The 18,443-nt window shown below is 37.9% G+C and overlaps 1 protein-coding gene and 1 long non-coding RNA gene across 6 annotated transcripts in view; one reads left to right on the top strand and one right to left on the bottom strand.

Annotated features, from left to right (window-relative positions):
• The window catches only part of LOC311085716 (uncharacterized protein), a 194,439-nt gene that overhangs the window by 18,893 nt on the left and 157,103 nt on the right, over positions 1–18,443 (bottom strand). For 2 of the 5 annotated variants that reach the window (XM_084118292.1, XM_084118293.1), the window contains exons 1-5: positions 9,227–9,407; positions 8,219–8,530; positions 2,367–2,459; positions 1,928–2,074; positions 1,771–1,838 (exon numbers count right to left, since the gene is read on the bottom strand). The exons of 1 other annotated variant lie outside the window; for it this stretch is intronic. In XM_084118292.1, the coding sequence (XP_083974418.1) occupies positions 1,771–1,838; positions 1,928–2,074; positions 2,367–2,459; positions 8,219–8,530; positions 9,227–9,269 (663 nt within the window). In that variant the 5' untranslated portion in view covers positions 9,270–9,407. Of the gene's footprint in view, positions 1–1,770; positions 1,839–1,927; positions 2,075–2,366; positions 2,460–8,218; positions 8,531–9,226; positions 9,408–18,443 lie in introns of those variants that run through there. 2 more of the 5 variants (XM_084118296.1, XM_084118299.1) reach the window with 2 other exon arrangements.
• On the top strand, positions 5,706–6,556 carry LOC311085094. Its single transcript, XR_014606736.1, has 4 exons — positions 5,706–5,741; positions 5,842–5,901; positions 5,985–6,082; positions 6,299–6,556. It is a non-coding gene; the product is annotated as an uncharacterized lncRNA (long non-coding RNA).

Here is an 18,443-nt window from a genome sequence, read left to right as displayed (position 1 = left end):
ATAACTCAACTACTGACTCAGTGGTGGATCTGAAGACTCACTCTTCCTCAAGCAAAGTTCTTAGATAGCAAGCAATGATCATTACAATTGACAAATGAAAATCAAAAACTATAGTTAAAATTGCTATTTATGTGGACATCCAGTGTTACAAATGTAATTTTTGTCACTGCAGTCAAATGAGAGGTATAAAAATAGCCTAATTTTGAAGGCAGATGTTGAAATGTCTTTCCCATGGTCAAATTTGCAGAACTATCTTTAGACTTCAGTGTTAAAGTAAAACTCACACTTTTAGCAGAGAGTCTAGCTGTGTTTATTTTAGCAGAAACACCCTGACCGCCAACACATGTACTGTTTTTACAGTTATTTTTGAGTGAAGTGTCAAGATCTGCTCTTTCACTCCTGTCATTGTGGACATCTAACCAGAGTGCTTTTTTGCCCTGTTATTGCTTTTGTAGCTCAGAGCGTGTGCAAGAGCCAAAGTTGAAGCATTTATGTTTAACCTGTAGAGCGGTACGACTACGGTCCCACATGTGGATTTGTTATTATATCCCTGCATGAGATTTTAGAATGTACAGAGGAGCTCAGCGCTGTCATATATCACAACTATACAGTGTTTTCAACCACATAATGTTTATTTTAGGTTTCAGACATTTAAATACACATAAGCACTACAAAAAAACAATACATTTATAGTATGTACAATACACACAGGTGTCTATGGAAGCGACAATAATAATCCATTAAAATACAATTTAATTTAATAGGCTATTTTCAAATAACTGTTTTATTCATATCAGATACACATTGTTTAGGTAACTATAAAGGTCACTCTATTCTTCACCGGCAACTTACTTTCATGAATTTCGGGAGAAACTAATGAATTTATGTGTTGTAAATTGGCATTAGAGCTGGTTGTTTTTTTTAACCTGATGTTTTTATTTTGTTTTAATTATTTTATATTAATTGTTTGTATGTTCTGAGTCTTTTGTGCAGCACTTTGGAAACCTTGTGTTTGTAAAATGTGCTATAGAAATAAAGTGGATTGGATTGGATAAATCAGACAGATGGGAATCTCGATCTGAACGACGCCCATGTCGTGTTGTAGATCAAGATCATTATTAAATTATTTTAAACGACAATACACACTCACTTAGGCCCTACACGTATTTGAGAATCAGTTGATGACATGGTTAGCAAGTTTCTGAATATTTTGAATAAAAAAGGAAAAAGGAAATAAAAGCAATACATCTGTCATTCAGAACTGTTGTGGCTGCGGTGCGTCATGGCAACCATGAAGCGTCGCCATGGAAACAGGTAATAAGGGGAAATATTCTAAAATAACGGTCACCTTAAAAAACTCTGGGTTTGGGGGATCAGCTAGAATATTTTAAACGTACTCGTGAAAGGGTTAAATTTGTGAATAAAAGGGATGTACCAGAATGCAGCAAGATTGTAGATAATGTCATGATACTGATATTAATACATTTTTCAAAAGGCATTTCTGAGAGTTAATTTCTTTTAGGATGTTGCCTTATAAGGGAGCTGTCTGTGTAGACAGTAAAGCAGCTTACTGGGTTTAGAACAGAATCATCACGTTTTCTTTTAATTTCCCTGTTCACCTTTTTATTTACATGAATTAGCATAAAGTATGCAAACATATGTAGAAATATGGAAAATATGCATTATATTATACTATTGTATAAACTCCTCCTCAATTATGCAATGAATGCTCAAATTGTACAGTGTAAACTGTAACATGAATTGTCTTACCGCTTTTTGTGGATTTCTTTTGTAGAACATTGGATCAGCGTAAGTGATCTCTTCATCACGGGTCTGAACTGTGTGAATAATAATGACAGGCGTGTTAAAACAGCAAAACTGTAACCTAACTATTTCTTCAGATGTAACAGCAGTGTGAAACACTTGCCCTGTCTGTCTGTTTTTCTGTGTTTCTTGCAGATCCAGAAGATCCCAACAGCAGCAACAATCATCAGAGATCCAGCAACAGCAGAAGAGATCGGCACTATCAGAGACACTGAGACTGGAGGAGGAGAGGGAGTTTGCTGCTCAGATTCTGGATAGATAAAGAGACACAATCTGTCAGTCTGTCCTTAGTCTCAGTCTCAGACGCACACAGTCTGTTCACTGACTCTCTGATACATATATAGTTTGACCAGCACGAGTCTCCTTTAACATGTTTATGGCTTAAATGTGTTTGTCAAAAAGTGTAAAGAGCTAACCTGTGTTGTTACTGCCTATTTTTTTTTCAGCAAAGAAAAAAGCAGAAAACAATTTGCCGTATTAAAACAATGCAAAACTCAATATTAACTTGTTTATTGAACTGTTGTATAAAAGCAATATCACACTCATAATTGTGCTGTTGATGTGAATATCAGCTTCATTACCCTTTGCATTCTCACTTTCAGTTAATGAAGGACTTTGTGGAGTGGTCGGATAAGCTGGAAGATATTAGAGAAGCAGAGATGAGAATAAATCAACAGAAGTCTGCTTTAATGTCAGTGTTAGTCAGTCTCATCACATAAAATATAATCCACTCATTTTGGAAAAATAAACAAAATATAGAAAATCTGAATACAGTGGCTCTTGTTTGCCAAGGTTCTTAAGCACCATCTATTCTCTCTCCTAAAGGATCTTATATTCATATTACACCCTTCCTGACAGATGTATGTCATCTAAACAGTGTGCCATTATTAAGGTGCATTAAAGAGGACTTAAAACATTGGCCTGGGTCATTCTGTGTCAAATCAACCATATTTCAGAAACTTTCCCAGTTCAAAAGACACATAATGAAAGTCAGACTATTAAATGTAATATAGGGCTGTAATAAAACTGCATATGCAAAGATTTCTGACCACTAAAAATGTGTAAAAAAATTTTTTTTTACTCATGGGTCCACATTTAGATCTCCATATTTCTGGGACTGAACCATTGAGGGCCTTAAAATGAAGATACCAAAATAAATGTTTGTTAAAAATCAATATATAAAAGGATATTAAGGTATTTTTAATAATTCTTGAGTTACAGGCATGCAAACTTGGGGCGAAACAAAATAAGTGTTTTTTTGAACTGTTGCTGTTGGCATAATGAAAAAAGATTGCTAAAGTCAACAGATTTTACTAATAGACTTAACAATCTCTGTGTAAAAATAAAATAATGATTCTGCCATCTTTCTGAAGTCATTTATACCCCCTGTAATTTGTCTCCAAATCTCAGGTGAAAATGATTATTTTGACCCCTCTCTACAAAGCAGTTAGTTACTCAGTAAATATACATTCATGATGTTTCATATTTTGGCTTTCTTCTACACTGTTAGACTTTTCTGTAATTTCTACAGTTATTTACTTTAAATCCCCCAGTATTATACTGCTATTTCTCTTTACAGTAAATAACTGTGATTCCCATTGCATCATGGGAATTTTCTGTGACGTCTAACACCACATACAGAGACTTAGGCCCCGTTTACACTGCCAGTGAAATGTGACACAATTCCGATTTTTTGCTCACATGTGACACAGATCGGATGTGTTCTATGACAGTGTAAACAGGAAAAAAACGCATGCATTCGGATATTTCGAGATCGGTTTCAGGCCTCATTCATATGTGGAAATAAATCGGATATGTGCCTATGCGACTGTCATGTAAACAGGCAGATCGGATTTTCTGAGGTTATTAGGCAACGTCTCCGCGGTTTAATGACGAGAGAAACCCCGACGCGCATCTGCAAAGGGACGGATGGCCCGACGAAACGTTGTGTCATCGTAGGAGAGGAATGTGGAGAGGGGCACGGGAAGTGTTTTCACATGATTGTAAATTTAACGAAACTTTTTGTTCATTTACATTTATTCATTTTAAGCAATTAGTCATTTATTTGTAATAAACACTTTAAGTGGGCTATTTAAATTTGAAAAAAGTGCTAGGACTATTTACATGTTCAATTATATTTTTAAAACATACGCGCAGATTGTGATGTAATAGTGTGTGTGCATAGAAAGAATTTGTCCGCAGCCGCTCAAAAAAGAAAAAGAAAATTGTCCACAGCTGCTCTACTCCTGAGCGCAACTCCACTGTCAGTGTTGTGTAAGTACAGGCTCTAGGCAGTTTTTTTTTTGTGTTAATTTCTATTTCTTGTCGCTGTGCAGGCTCTTTATTGTATAACAGTGAACAGCACTTAATTTATGTGCCGTAGATCGGTCCGTTGCATTACGAAAGAAAGCAGTATCAATAATGTCAAATATGTGATGTGCAGTTAAGTTCAGGTGTGTGTATGTTGTTTTAACGAATGTTCTCACCGATACGCTTGTGATTCGTGGAGTTTTATAGACATTGTTTCTTATTCAAAAGTGGTGTTTGGCAACTTTGCATATCGCAGAGCACGAAACATATTTTGTGTTCGTCCATTTGTGCAAGAGAATTTAACCCTTTAAGCATGCGCGGTATGTTTCAGATAGTAGCCTAGCCTATGGCAAGTGTAAACACATGAATCAGATATGGGTCACAATTTAAAGAACGTGTAAACAGACAGTCAAAAAAATCGGATATAGGCAACAAATCAGAATTGGGCATCAAGACCTGCAGTGTAAACGAGGCCTTACTGTATTTTTTAAATTTGCTGTATTTGACTAACTGCCTCTCTGGCTTGCACCATTCCACCGTGCTTTTTATTTCCTAATTTTTGCCTTACACCGCGTGTCTACAACACTATAATAGCTAGAGGCTGTCTATATACATTGAAGCGACCGGACCTTTAAATGCAAACCTGTTTATCCCTTGTCAGAAATAGCGCGAGCGCTTGGACTCGTATCGGACTAAGTCAGAAATATAACGGCCGCGGCGCATCACTACACTGTCTGGGATTTGTCGTGTCGCGTCAGAGCATCCAGTGTAGGTAATGGGGTCTGTCTTTTGTTGGATCGCGACGTTCGTGTCTGGCCCGAGAGAGAGATCAGCAAGCAAGGTAAAAAAAAAAAAAAAAAACATTCTGTGTGTGTTGACAGGATTGTGCCCAGTTTAACCTATGTTATAACGTTAACGTTAGCCTAACGTTACTCGTCGTCAACATGGCGGTAACGAACTTTACCATGGTAAACTGAGCTAACGTTTCATTTTACACACTTTGTTAGATTATTGAATTGTCGAGTTAAAATATGCCAACGAGCAACGCGTTTACATTAACAATAAATGTGAATAAACTAATGTGAAATTCTGTTTATAGCCTAATGTTGGCCTACTGATGAGAACCTTTATAGTTTTAGCATTAGTTTGCAAACTATACCATAGGCCATTATAGTTTTTTTTTTTTTTTAATGGAATTTAATATTTACTTCCATTTTTGTGTTTAAAGGCAACTGCAACAAAGTGGCAATTCGCGCCAGTGACTTCTAGCAAGATTCCAGAGGTAGGCCAGCCCATTTGTGATATTTTGAGATAAGTTTGCTGAAATGATTAGCATACGCTATGTGAAAATTGCTTTTGAGCCACTGGTGCAGACTAGGTAGCTTACAATATCTTATAAAATTTCTATAAAATTGGCTAACTTTATATCAAATAAGTGACCTTTGCATTATGTCTAACTTTATTACACAGCAAATGAATATCTTATAAAATTTCTATAAAATTGGCTAACTTTATATCAAATAAGTGACCTTTGCATTATGTCTAACCAGCCACCAGTCAGAAGATGGACCGTCTTTGTTCAGTCTCACCAGATTAAATGTATCCAGGTAAGCACTGCAGTAAAACTCTCACTAATTAATTCATACCAAATCTAGCATTCTAAACAACTTAAGTTTATATTTGTGCATTATTTTGATATTTTATTAGCCAGAAGACTCTACCATTGCAGTCCCACCTGACTAGGAAGGTCCTAATATCAGCGCACAGGTGGGTTAACTACTGTAGGAAGGAGAACGATCATCACACAGTGATTTCTTGCATGTATCTTACTGTGTATTTGTCTCAAACAGGTACTCCTTCACTGCAGACAAGCTGAAATGGGCTAAAATCATCGATTTCAGTCGTTCTTTCTATGGATCTCAGCATTTTTGGACAGAATTTAGGATTTGTAAGTATTAAAATTTAATCTGGCATAATTTAATTTAGTTCTTTTGTATGCTATTTATTGACAAAAGCTGTTTACAAATATATATTCTTAAGTTTTTGTGAAAATAATAATAAAAATTAACAAAAAAGGAGGTTAAAAATAATGTGACACTAATATTCTCTCTCTCTCTCTCTCTCTCTCTCTCTCTCTCTCTCTCTCTCTCTCTCTCTCATATAGTTTTGGAACCGGGATCTCCTCTGAAGGACTGAGTACATTTGTGTTTGTGGGCACGCATGCAGACCAGGGAACACTCTGATGTTGTCAATCAAGTTCTGAACAGGAACCAATCTTTGGAGAAGTTCATTTATTCACAAAGGTGGACAAAAACATTGTGTTGGCTTTTTAAAGATTATTTTGATGATGACTTTTACTCCTATGCTGTAGAAAAGATGGAGGAGTAGACAGTCAGACATTGATAATAATAAGAAATGTTTCTTGAGCATTAAAGAGACTTCTTTCAAAAACATTAAGACACTTAAATACTTATTTTGGCCACCAGTGTACATGAATCCAACACATTTTTGGAAACTTGTATTGTGAAAAGAACTGTGTTTTGTCCTGTTTTGGACATTTCCTTTTTGAATGCTTAAAAATGTATTTATATTCTGCAGTTTTATGAATGTAATGGTTGATATTTCATTATAATACTTGTATAAGCTAAACAACCAATGACTCTACATTCATTGAGTCAAATGCTAATGTTTTGTTTATGGTTTTATGTATGTTTTCAAAAATGTTTGCAGTGAAGGACAGCACATAATGTGTTAATTTAACACGTTTACACATCTTTGTGCTAACCTCTCTGACATATTTACTTTGTTAAAATCATTAACACAATGAATGAGTTAAAATTAACACAAAAAATGTTGTCTCTAAACTCACCCATTAATGTGTAAAAATTTCACACATCATTTCCAGCATTGGCATGTTTATTTTGTGATATATATGAAATGTTTTAAATAAAAAAAATTTTGTGATAACTTTGTCTAATTGGTTTGTATGAAAGTAGTACTTATGTAGGATAAAAAATAAAATTAATCATATATCAAAATTATCAAATCTAATTTATATTTAGTACAAATAAAAATAATTACAGTAGTGTACTGATTAGCTTCGTTTTTACAGTAATGCACTGTATTACACAAAACTGAAATACGGTTTGGTACTGTAACTCTTAATTACAGTAACTTACTGGCAACAGTGTTGCCAGTAAGTTACTGTAAAAAACCCTTGAAAAGTCTAACAGTGTACATTTATGTATTTCTTTCACCAGAAAAACAATTATCTGGTTGAGTTGACCCGCCTATCTTTACTTCATTACTTCACACCCTGATGAAGACTTACTGGCCGCAACACATAGGTGTGCCGTTGCTTGTCGCCTGTTTTTAATATCTAAGCCATGAAAGAATAAAGGCTTTTTATATTTTTCTGAAAACTAATTACTCGAGTGCCTTTGATTGTTTTTTCTTATGAGTAGTTTTACTTCATCTTTGTTAGGTTGAGTTCATTAAAGTTAATTATGCATTTAATTAAAATGCATATCCTGCCCTGCTGTACTTTCAGTAAATTGCACATGAATGTTCTTGTAAGTTATTTTGCTCTGATGTCATCAATAAATGTACAAACAAGTTGTAATGCCCCTGGATCTGTAGTAATTCACCCATGTCATACAGAGTTTGGCTAATCACAGTTCTTTTATTCATTGTGAAATGTTGCATATTGCTGTTAAATATCTGTGTATCCTCCTGTAAGAGCACAATGGATCAGACATACACTGATGCTCATGACACTTGGAAGAAGTTTATTTAATAATAAACTATTTCAGTTCTATAATATGTTTGTTCCTTTTCCCCTTGTGTGGGAGGTAATATAATGTGGACCTGGATGTTTTTCATGCACTGGAGGGATAATTTTAATTATTTTGTTTGATAAATATACTGTAAATGTTAGAATAAGGTAAAAAAAAAAAAAACTGCATCTGAAATGTATCTTCAATAATTGTAATGAATAATCTTCAAATATCATTTTGGGTTATGACAATAATTATGTACATTTTGAATATGACGATGATAGAAGCAATAACATAATTATGCTCACCATTCACAGTAACATTGAATCTCTTGATAAACTGCGTATTCCTAATAACGGTTCTTAGTTGATAAAGTCCAGAGTGTGTGGTTCTGATGTCACTGATGGTCAGAGATCCAGTCTGATCCAGTTTCAGTCTGTCTCTGAATCTCTCATCATTATCATATCTAGGATTGTCCATGATCTTAGCGATGCGACTGTTTTCAAACCTCCACACAATCTGTTCATCTCTCTGTATGTGTGTGAGATCAGGGTTTAGAGTGACAGAATCTCCCTCCATCACTGACACTGACTTCACTGCATCTGTGTCACCAAACACTCCTGGAGAACAAAGAGGAACAGTTCATCAGACACAGATGAAGTAATTTTCTGTAGTCAAACAAACAAGTTTAACCTTGTTTTTTTTTTGTTGTTGTTGTTGTTGTTGTTGTTTTACAGCTCTCCGCTTATTTGATTCAATAGTGAATTGAACACTGGAAATTGGATCTCAATGGAATATATAGTAAGTATAGTAAAACAAAAAAATGTTTAGGTGAACTTAATAGCTTTTGAAAAATAGCTAAAACAATTTAAATCAAGATATTTTTAATTTTAATTCACCTCTTCACCCTGGATAGGTCATTTTAAAAGTGTGTTTTCGAGAAGAACTTCTGAAGATTTTTTGAAGAACATTCAAGCTCTTAAATCTGAAATTTATAGAGGCCTTTTATCCACTGACTACAGAACTGAACCTAAGTATCTTAGCTTTCAATTTTCTTATATATTAGGATATTTTAAGTAGGAATTATTTAATGATGGCTATAAAGTGTTTAACCAGGAAGGGAACTAAATCTGTCTGTCAATCATGCACCAAAACAGTGATCAAATACCGGAATTCAAACTTCTCACATGCAGTAATATCAAAGATAACATCTTTATCTAAAAATAAAAACAAAAACAAAAACTGACATGAAAAAGAAACTTAGCTATATTAGATTAAGTTTGTCAATAGCCTACATGTAGAAGTTTTGTACTTACCAACAAGATGCCATATGCAGAATAAAAGTATTATGTTAACCATTTTCAATTAAGCAGCTCTCTAAATGTTTTATATAATAACACAATTTAGGTCAGAACTAAACAATGGAAGTGTGGCATTAAATCAATTACAGATATCATAAAAAAACAACAACAAAAAAAACAAACGTGTTTAGGCTATTTAAACTGTCCGAGCCTATAGGTTATCAGTTGGTCGAGAGTCTGCAATTAATGCAGAGATGCACGAGTGGGTGGTGACGTGTCAGTTTGTGAAGTAGCCTACAACCCGCGTTAGGTTTAAAAACACTCCCACAATTTCTTGTTTTAGTCTTAATCGTCGTTAACAAACAAATAAAACAAAACATAAAACAAAACGTCAGAATGCATATTGGTGAATGGACATCATTGCGTGTGTAAATTAGGATAGTCTGACGCATTGGATTGTGGAATGCTGCTCTGATGTGAACATTTGTGAATGTGAACTGACTTGTGAAAGTAATATTGTGTTATGTCAGTGACTATTATCATTAATATTATCGTCCAGATGCAGTTGGCGGCGCTAATGCACCATAAACTGGTTTGTCAGTAAACTCAGATGATGATGACGACGTTCGATTCCATCAGTCGGCACTTTGTAATGTTTTAATCCCAAATTAGATGTATAAAAGTAGAAGACACCCGTCTGAACAGCATTAACCCGTTTCACATTTCTTCATTCATTTAATCTCTTCTTGTAAAGCAGTTTCACGTTAACACTCTCACTGTCCCTAGTGGATTAGAATAGTATTGCAGTTTAGGAACTGTATTACAGAAAATCCAATAAATTGGTAAAAATCCAGAAGCTTGTGGGAAACAAATTTGATTTAACGGGATATTTAACCCAAAAAATGAATATTCTGGCATTATAGATACAAATGGATATCAGAATGAAGTCAATGATCAGTGAAGAGCAGAGCGGAACACCAGATCTGGGGACCAAGAATGACACAAAAGTGCATTTCACTCAAACTCAGCTTTATTGTGCTTGTGCCATAGTTTATATGGGCCATTCTACAGAATTGGTGCAAACTGCTGTCCCACTATGGGGCGCCGTTTGTAAAGTGGCTCACACTGAAAATAGCAGCAACATTTTGTCACATTTTGTCACATTAAGCTTCAAACAATCTTTAAAAAACTGATATGAATTTTTGACGGTCATTTTTAACACATTTACAACAATATTGTCAACTTGGAGATATTTTAAATAGTTAAATCTAAATATTAAATGTTACACCTAAATGTTGTTAAATGTTGTTAAATCTAAATGCTAAATCTAAATCTGGGATGGTGTTCTTGGGGTTGTACTCATCCTTCTTAACACTATCCCAACCATGAAGCATGGAGGTGGAAACATCATTCTTTGGGGATGCTTTTCTGCAAAGGGGACAGGACGACTCAGGAGAGGATGGATGGGGCCATGTATCACGAGATCTTGGCCAACAACCTCCTTCCCTCAGTAAGAGCATTGAAGATGGGTTGTGGCTGGGTCTTCCAGCATGACAACGACCCGAAGCACACAGCCAGGACAACTAAGGAGTGGCTCCGTATTTGCATCTCAAGGTCCTGGAGTGGCCGAGCCAGTCTCCAGACCTGAACCCAATAGAAAATCTTTGGAGGGAGCTGAAAGCCCGTATTGCCCAGCGACAGCCCCGAAACCTGAAGGATCTGGAGAAGATCTGTATGGAGGAGTGGGCCAAAATCCCTGCTGCAGTGTGTGCAAACCAGGTCAAGAACTACAGGAAACACATGATCTCTGTAATTGCAAACAAAGGTTTCTGTACCAAATATTAAGCTCTGCTTTTCTGATGTATCAAATGTCATGCAATAAAATGCAAATTACTTAAAAATCATACAATGTGATTCTCTGGATTTTTGTTTTAGATTCCATCACTCATAGCTGAAGATTACCTATGATAAAAATTACAGACTTCTACATGCTTTGTAAGTAGGAAAACCTGCAAAATCGACAGTGTATCAAATACTTGTTCTCCCCACTGTATATAACCAAAATGGAAAGCCTTTCAAGGTGTATTTACCCAGCCTTTTCTCTGTCTATCCCCAACAAAGTGGCTAAAACCATCAATACATTAAACTTTGATTACATCTGGAAAAGAAAACCCCATTATCTTAAAAAAGCGACTATAGTGAAAGACTATGTAGAAGTCTACATTGTAGATGGTGGGCTACAAGCCATAGACTTTGATTGTATAAATGGAACCTTAAAGACTAAGGGTTAAGATGTGCGGACCACTCTAAGACACATTTCTAATTGGCATGCATCTCGAGGTGATCGGTTCTGCACAGATTTTGCTCATCTCAAACAAGCCTAAAGTGTTCTGTGATCTCTTTACTCTGCCTTTATACCTAATGCAATACAGCCGAAATGCTGCTTCTCTTATCTTCAATCATTCTTCTCTGAAGAAACTACGCACAGATTTCTTAAAGTTACCTTTATCACCAAAAGCTAAAGAGCTTCACTTCAAAGTATTGAATGACATATATCCTTCAAGAGACCTCCTCCTCTCACGTAGATTTAACTTTGATCTAACTAACTGTATATTCTGTGATGAGGACATAGAGACCACGGATCATTTGTTTTCTTCTGCCCTTACAGTAACACATTCTGGTGTGACATGTAATGTATGATTGGCTGGAGCCTTATCTCCAGTCTCTCTCCAGTTTCACTAGAGATAACATCACATTTGGGAATTATAATGAAGAACAAAAACTATGAACTGCTTTTAGACACTTTAATTATCTCGGGTAAATTTTTCATCCACAAATGTAAATGTACACAAACACAGCCTCTTTTTTTGGTCTTCAAGAAAGAATTTGCATTGTACTACAAGTCCCTGTTGTTCATGAAGAAGAAAACAGCAAAAAAAACTTCTTCATTTTATTGATGCCATAAAATGAACTGAAGCCCCTTAACTGTTGTTGTATTACTTTTCTTTATCCTTTGTTATTTTTTCTATTGCTTTTTTTTATTATTAATTTATTTTCATTTACTTTCTTCTCCCAAAAATTATGTATGTCTTTTTACGTGCTCCGTTTCCTGTTAGCACTGATATTTTTGTGAATTCTGACTAAGCCAGTTATTATTGTAAATTTTATACCTCAATAAATAAAAATAAATAAATAAATAAATAAACTTCCCCAAGGGCTGCCACTGGCTAACAAGCCATCACCTGCTGTTAGCATTCCATTTACTCCCATTCATTTTGGCGTCACTTTGACAGAATAACTTAACATCTGAGGCATTTAAAGACTCCATTTGTCCAGTATTTATTTCTAAAGAAACAAGACAATGTATAAAAGGCTCTATTGCATTTTATCTTACGTTATGGCTCAGTAGAAGCAGTAGGCTTGTTTGAGATGCGCCTCGCCTCGCCTGAAATGTATGCGAGAGTAGGCGGCTGCAGTGAGGGGAGGAGTGAAAAAAGCACAGGCAATCCGGACAAATCTCTCTTCTCGCAGTGGATCTGACACGTGTGAGATCAAAGATGAATATCGCGGGATTCACGCTCGTGCACAGTGTTGCTAATAAACTGGATGGAATTTAGGTTCTGTTGCTTTTATATGAAAATAAATATAATGAACAAGACACCCAAAGTAGCCTACTTATTTAATTCCATTCCAAATACATGTTTATCAGTCTTTTTTTATTTAATACAGACATATGTGGGGTTTTTTTTCTTTTCTTTTTTATAAAAAATACATTGCATAATCCGAGATCGTATACGGAGCCCCTGAGACGTGGTGGTGGAAAAATTTTTAGGTTGGGAGAATTTTTTTTTCAAAATCTTTTGCGTTCCCTCGCAAAACTTTTGCGTTCCCCCGAGAAACTTTGCGTTCCCACGCAAAACTTTTGCGTCCCCACGCAAAACTTTTGCGTTCCCTCGCAAAGATATTTGCGTTCCCACGCAAAGTTTTGCGTTCCCACGCGGCGCAGATGGCACTAGGGACGGGGGGGACATGACCCCCCCAGATTCATAGTGACCCGATCCGTCCCCCGCCCTCACTATCCTTACAAAAGGCGACAAAAATCGGTAAAACAGAGGATTAACCAGTGTTTTCGCTATGTACGGCTACATTAGCCAAAGTAGTGTCCAGGCCCGCCGCTGCTTCAGAATCGGGTCGGGGCAGACGCGGGCTGACACACAATAATAATCTACACCGGTCCCCATTACTTTGTACCCACGTTCTCACTACACGCTGTTCTGTTGTCAATAAACACACGATGCCACCGTTTACACTCTCTCTCTGTGTGTGTGCTACGACTCCTGAGTGACGCCGGGGTCCTATGAGGAGCTGGTAGCCGTAGGAGCCTGTAGGAGTGGTAACCATAGTGATCATATACCATCTATAACTGAGCTGAGTCGGTGATTTTCTGAACTGAAAAAATCGACTGTATAAATGCCACATAAAGGCAATGAAGAGACAAAAAACAATCACGTCGTTTTTTCAAAAACCAAACAATGTAAGTATCCTATGTTGACTTTCCCAGATGTGGCAGATTAGATTTGTTAAGGGGAATAGCTAGTCTGACAATAATGGCAAGAAGGCTTTTGCACTTAGCAAACACAGCAAAATGTGGAGACCATAACTATGCATTTAGGTGAGTGGACAGAGGCAAATAATGAATGAACACAAAAAGAATGGTTGGATAAATCCTTTATCGTCGTCAGGAAATAATGTTTTATCTTATCATTTAACCCATTGTACTGTATAAATTGACTGAGGTATGTTCACTGTCGTGTAAGCCACTATAATAAGTAAATGTGTGTGGTGCAAGGTTTGTCAAACAACAAATAAAGGCCTACATAAACTTTGACATCCTCTTATAGCAGGAAATCATTTTTCTTTTTTTTTTATTGTACGGAGCAACGGAGGATATAGATTCTTAAATTATGGACTATGAAAAACATTTCTTAATATGTCATACATCATTTGAAAGATATTTCTAATCTATAAATTGCAACAAACTTGTAATTAACACTTAAATTTAAAATTTTGAGTTATTCTTAGACATTTGAAAGTACTTTTAGCCATTAATTCTCAGGAATATGTTGTATTTCACATTGTTGTGAAATTCTATCGAGGTATAGAGGATTAACTGAAATTATAAGGTTTAAAATGTTGTCCTCCTGGCCTGCAGGCAATTTCTGATGACAGTAAGGCAGGCCCTTGTCAGTCAAGTGAGGATCTGCAGGAGGGCAGCCACAGTAGAAAAAGACAGTGCATGAGGAAGGAGAGACAGTAGAATTCATAATGATAGACTTTGTATGCTGAGATAAGCAATGTTTAAATAAAACATACTTTGCTGAAAACATGAAGTTTTGGTGGGTGATTGGCATACTAGTCAAATAACAGTCTGATCATGCATTGCTATTGGTGATCAGGTAGGCCTTTGTTTACCTTTGTTCATTGTTGTTTATCCATGATTTCAAATAACAATCCCACAATGGCTTTTTAGTGCAAATCATTAGCCCAAATTACACAAAGTAACTACTTGAGCATTATTTAAAGCCCAAACTACGCAAAATAACGAATTGAGTTTAAATCATTTGCTGACAGCTTGGTCCCCCCCAGTTAAAATATCCTATCTGCGCCAGGCAAAACCTGTTTTGAGCTCGGACAGACACTTCCTGTTTAATGTCCCGCTGGCAGTGTTTCAGAGCTCCGTACGTTAATGGAGCGTTTCATAGTGTTTGAACTTGGACTCAGATATAAAGATGCGGTCAGTGCTTAACTCAAGGAGTTCAGTGAAGCTGGCAATATTCATATAGGCTATTCGAACGTCCCTGTCTTGAGCTAAACGTTGTTAAAGCACAAACGACACCTATTTACAATCACAGTAACCTAGACAACGAGCTACAACCCAATTCTCATCAAAACGAGCTTTATAATATTAATTTGTCTCTAACCAGACGAATGAGAGACAAGTCCAAATAAGGGGCCGTCTGTAAAGTGCAAATCCCCAAACCTTCTGCACATTTTATATTATTGAACATATTCAATAGCTTCACTGTGACGCACTGTACTGTCACCAAATTCAGTTCACACATCACTGCTCTCCTGCTGGTTATACTACATAGTTATAGTTATAGTACATTTAAAAAAATGCATAATTTTTATAATTATTTATTATTAAATAAAATCAATAACTTCACCCTTTTTAGAAAATATATTAGGCTATAAATAACTTCAAACTGTTATACAGTGATGCCATCAAATTCAGTAAGCAAATATAATGCAAAAGATGCGTACAGTACCAAAATAATTTGTGTAAAGAATAGACCTACTTATTTTTTTATGTGCAATTACTTCCCAAACTAAGTGTTGTAGGCCTATAACCAACATTAGAGCGGTGATGTGTGAACTAAATTTGGTGTGTTACAGTGAAGTTATTGAATATTTTTCATAATATAAAATGTGCAAAAGCAGTGTATGACCAGTGGGTCACCATTGATATGTAAACTGAATTGGGTGGCACTACAGTTTGTAACATTGAAGTCAATGACTATTTTTGACTATGAGTTGATGCTGTAGTCGTTTTTAGGTTATATTGCACTTTGCAGACGGTCCCTTTGAACTTGTCTCTGCCGCCTGCTCAGATCCATTTAGCCTATATTATAAATGCTTGTTTTGATGATAATTGGGCTGTAGCTCGTTGTCTACTGTGATTGTAAATAGGTGTCGTTTGTGCTTTAACAACGTTTAGCTCAAGAATAGGGACGTTCGAATAGCCTATGTGAATACTGCCAGCTTCACTGAACTCCTTGAGTTAAGCACTGACCGCATCTTTATATCTGAGTCCAAGTTCAAACACTATGAAACGCTCCATTAACGTACGGAGCTCTGAAACACTGCCAGCGGGACATTAAACAGGAAGTGTCTGTCCGAGCTCAAAACAGGTTTTGCGTGGGAACGCAAATATCTTTGCGAGGGAACGCAAAAGTTTTGCGTGGGAACGCAAATAACTTTGCGAGGGAACGCAAAAGTTTTGCGTGGGAACGTCTCCGGTTACTTAACTGTAACCTTGTTCCCTGAGAAAGCGGAATGAGATGCTGCGCTGCTCAGCGCATTGGGAACGTCTTTAGTCGTGACCAGCTGTGAATATTGTGTGTAACACGTCGATAGAATTGACCCGGAGGTAATATAGCCTCGATCGATGACGTCATCTGCGCGCACCCGCAACACGAGGCTATAAATAGATGAGCCACAGGTGCATCGTCAGGATATTTTGTCTGAAGAGCAGTCCTGGGACATCTTCAGCACGGCAAAGTAGCGCAGCATCTCGTTCCGCTTTCTCAGGGAACAAGGTTACAGTTAAGTAACCGGAGACGTTCCCTTTCGAAAGCTACAATCGATGCTGCGCTGCTCAGCGCATTGGGAACGAGAATACCCACGCCGCCGTGCTTGAACATGTCTGGACCCCCACGGTTGTGCATGTGTGTTTCACAAGAACGCAAGAAGGCCTAGACATTAGCTTGTGATGTTGACTCAAGGACATGGGAGCCCGGAGTGGCATGAACATCCAAACTATAAAATCTTATGAATGTGTGCGGAGAGGACCAACCTGCCGCATCACAAACCTGTTGTAGGGGGGCACCTCTTGCCAAAGCACTAGAAGAGGCGACCCCCCTGGTGGAGTGAGCCCTAAGACCTTTAGGAGAAGCTTGACCGCGCGCCTCATAAGTAAGAGCAATAGCATCCCTGACCCAATGAGACATGGTCTGCTTGGTGGCAGCTGCTCCCCTGTTACTACCACCATAACAGACGAACAATTGCTCTGACTTACGCCACTGGCTAGTGCGGTGGACGTAAGCCTGAAGAGCACGGACTGGACACAGTCTGTGAGATTTCTCCTGCTCCAGCGTTGCGAACGGTGGACGACAGAAGGCTTCTAGAATGACCGGATGTACAGCGAAAATGGAACCTTAGGCAGGTAATCAGGATGAGGATGCAAAATCACTTTCACCATTCCTGGGGCAAAGTCTAAGCAGGATGGAGAGATAGACAGAGCCTGCATATCCCCAATTCTCTTCAAGGAAGTTATTGCCATTAGAAAAAACATTTTTAGAGTCAGAAGTTTATCAGACGCTGATTCTATAGGTTCAAAGGGGGTGTCAACCAGACCCTCGAGAACTGTAGCTAAGTCCCATGAAGGGATCTTGGTTTTTACTGGAGGCCTCAGTCGCCTGGCCCCACGAAGGAAGCGAGAGAGCAGAGGGTGTCTCCCGAGTGGTGCCCCGTCTACCAAGGCGTGGCAAGCCGAAAGAGCGGCCACATAAACCTTAAGAGTAGCAGGGCATGTGCCAGTTGATAATTTCTCTTGCATGAAGTCCAGAACTGAAGCAACCTGGCAGTTGACTGGATCTACACAGTGTACAACACACCATCTTTCAAAAACACCCCATTTATTGGCATAACTTTCTAGTGAAGGAAACTCTAGCACTTAGAATGGTCTCAATAACGGCAGGCGAAAGCCCAGTGTCTCTTAGTTGGTTCCCATCAGGGGCCAAACGTGAAGATTCCACAGGTCAGGCCTGGGATGGAATATCGTGCCCTCCGCCTGAGACAGAAGGTCCCTCCTCTCGGGAATCGTCCAAGGCGAGCCGTTGAGGAGAGATATTATCTCAGAGAACCAAACTCTGGCTAGAACTCCTGGGAGCAGAGAAACTGGAGGAAAACGCATACATGCACATTCTAGGCCATGTGTGCGCCATCGCATCCAGACCCAGGGGCTGGGTGACTCAGAGATAAGTAAGGCGAAGAGGTCCACCTCCGCTTCGTATCCAAATCTGTTTGACTACTTCTGGGTGGAGTTTCCATTCCCCTCTCAGTAGTTTCTGTCTGGACAGTAAATCCGCTCCCACATTCAGGTGCCCTGAGATGTAAACTGCCCTGAGTGACAGGAACTTTTCCTGGGCCCAGAGAAAGATGTGCCCCGCTATTCTGTTCAGATTGCATGAGCACAAACTTCCCTGGTGATTATGTGAGAGACTGCCGCTGTGCCGCACTAGGACATGACAGTCTCTCAACTGAGGGAGAGAGTATTTCAGGGCCAAAAATACAGTCATCAGCTTGAAGCAGTTAATGCCCCTCATTCCCCTTGAGCTGGACGACCACTTAAGACCGCTCCCCAGCCCATCAGGGAGGCGTCTGCCGTTAG

The sequence above is a fragment of the Abramis brama genome (assembly GCF_963993115.1).
Source record: "Abramis brama genome assembly, chromosome: 6".
NCBI classification, from domain to species: Eukaryota; Metazoa; Chordata; class Actinopteri; order Cypriniformes; family Leuciscidae; genus Abramis; species Abramis brama.
Note: the sequence above shows the minus strand (reverse complement) of the source record. Positions and strands in the feature narration are given on the sequence as shown.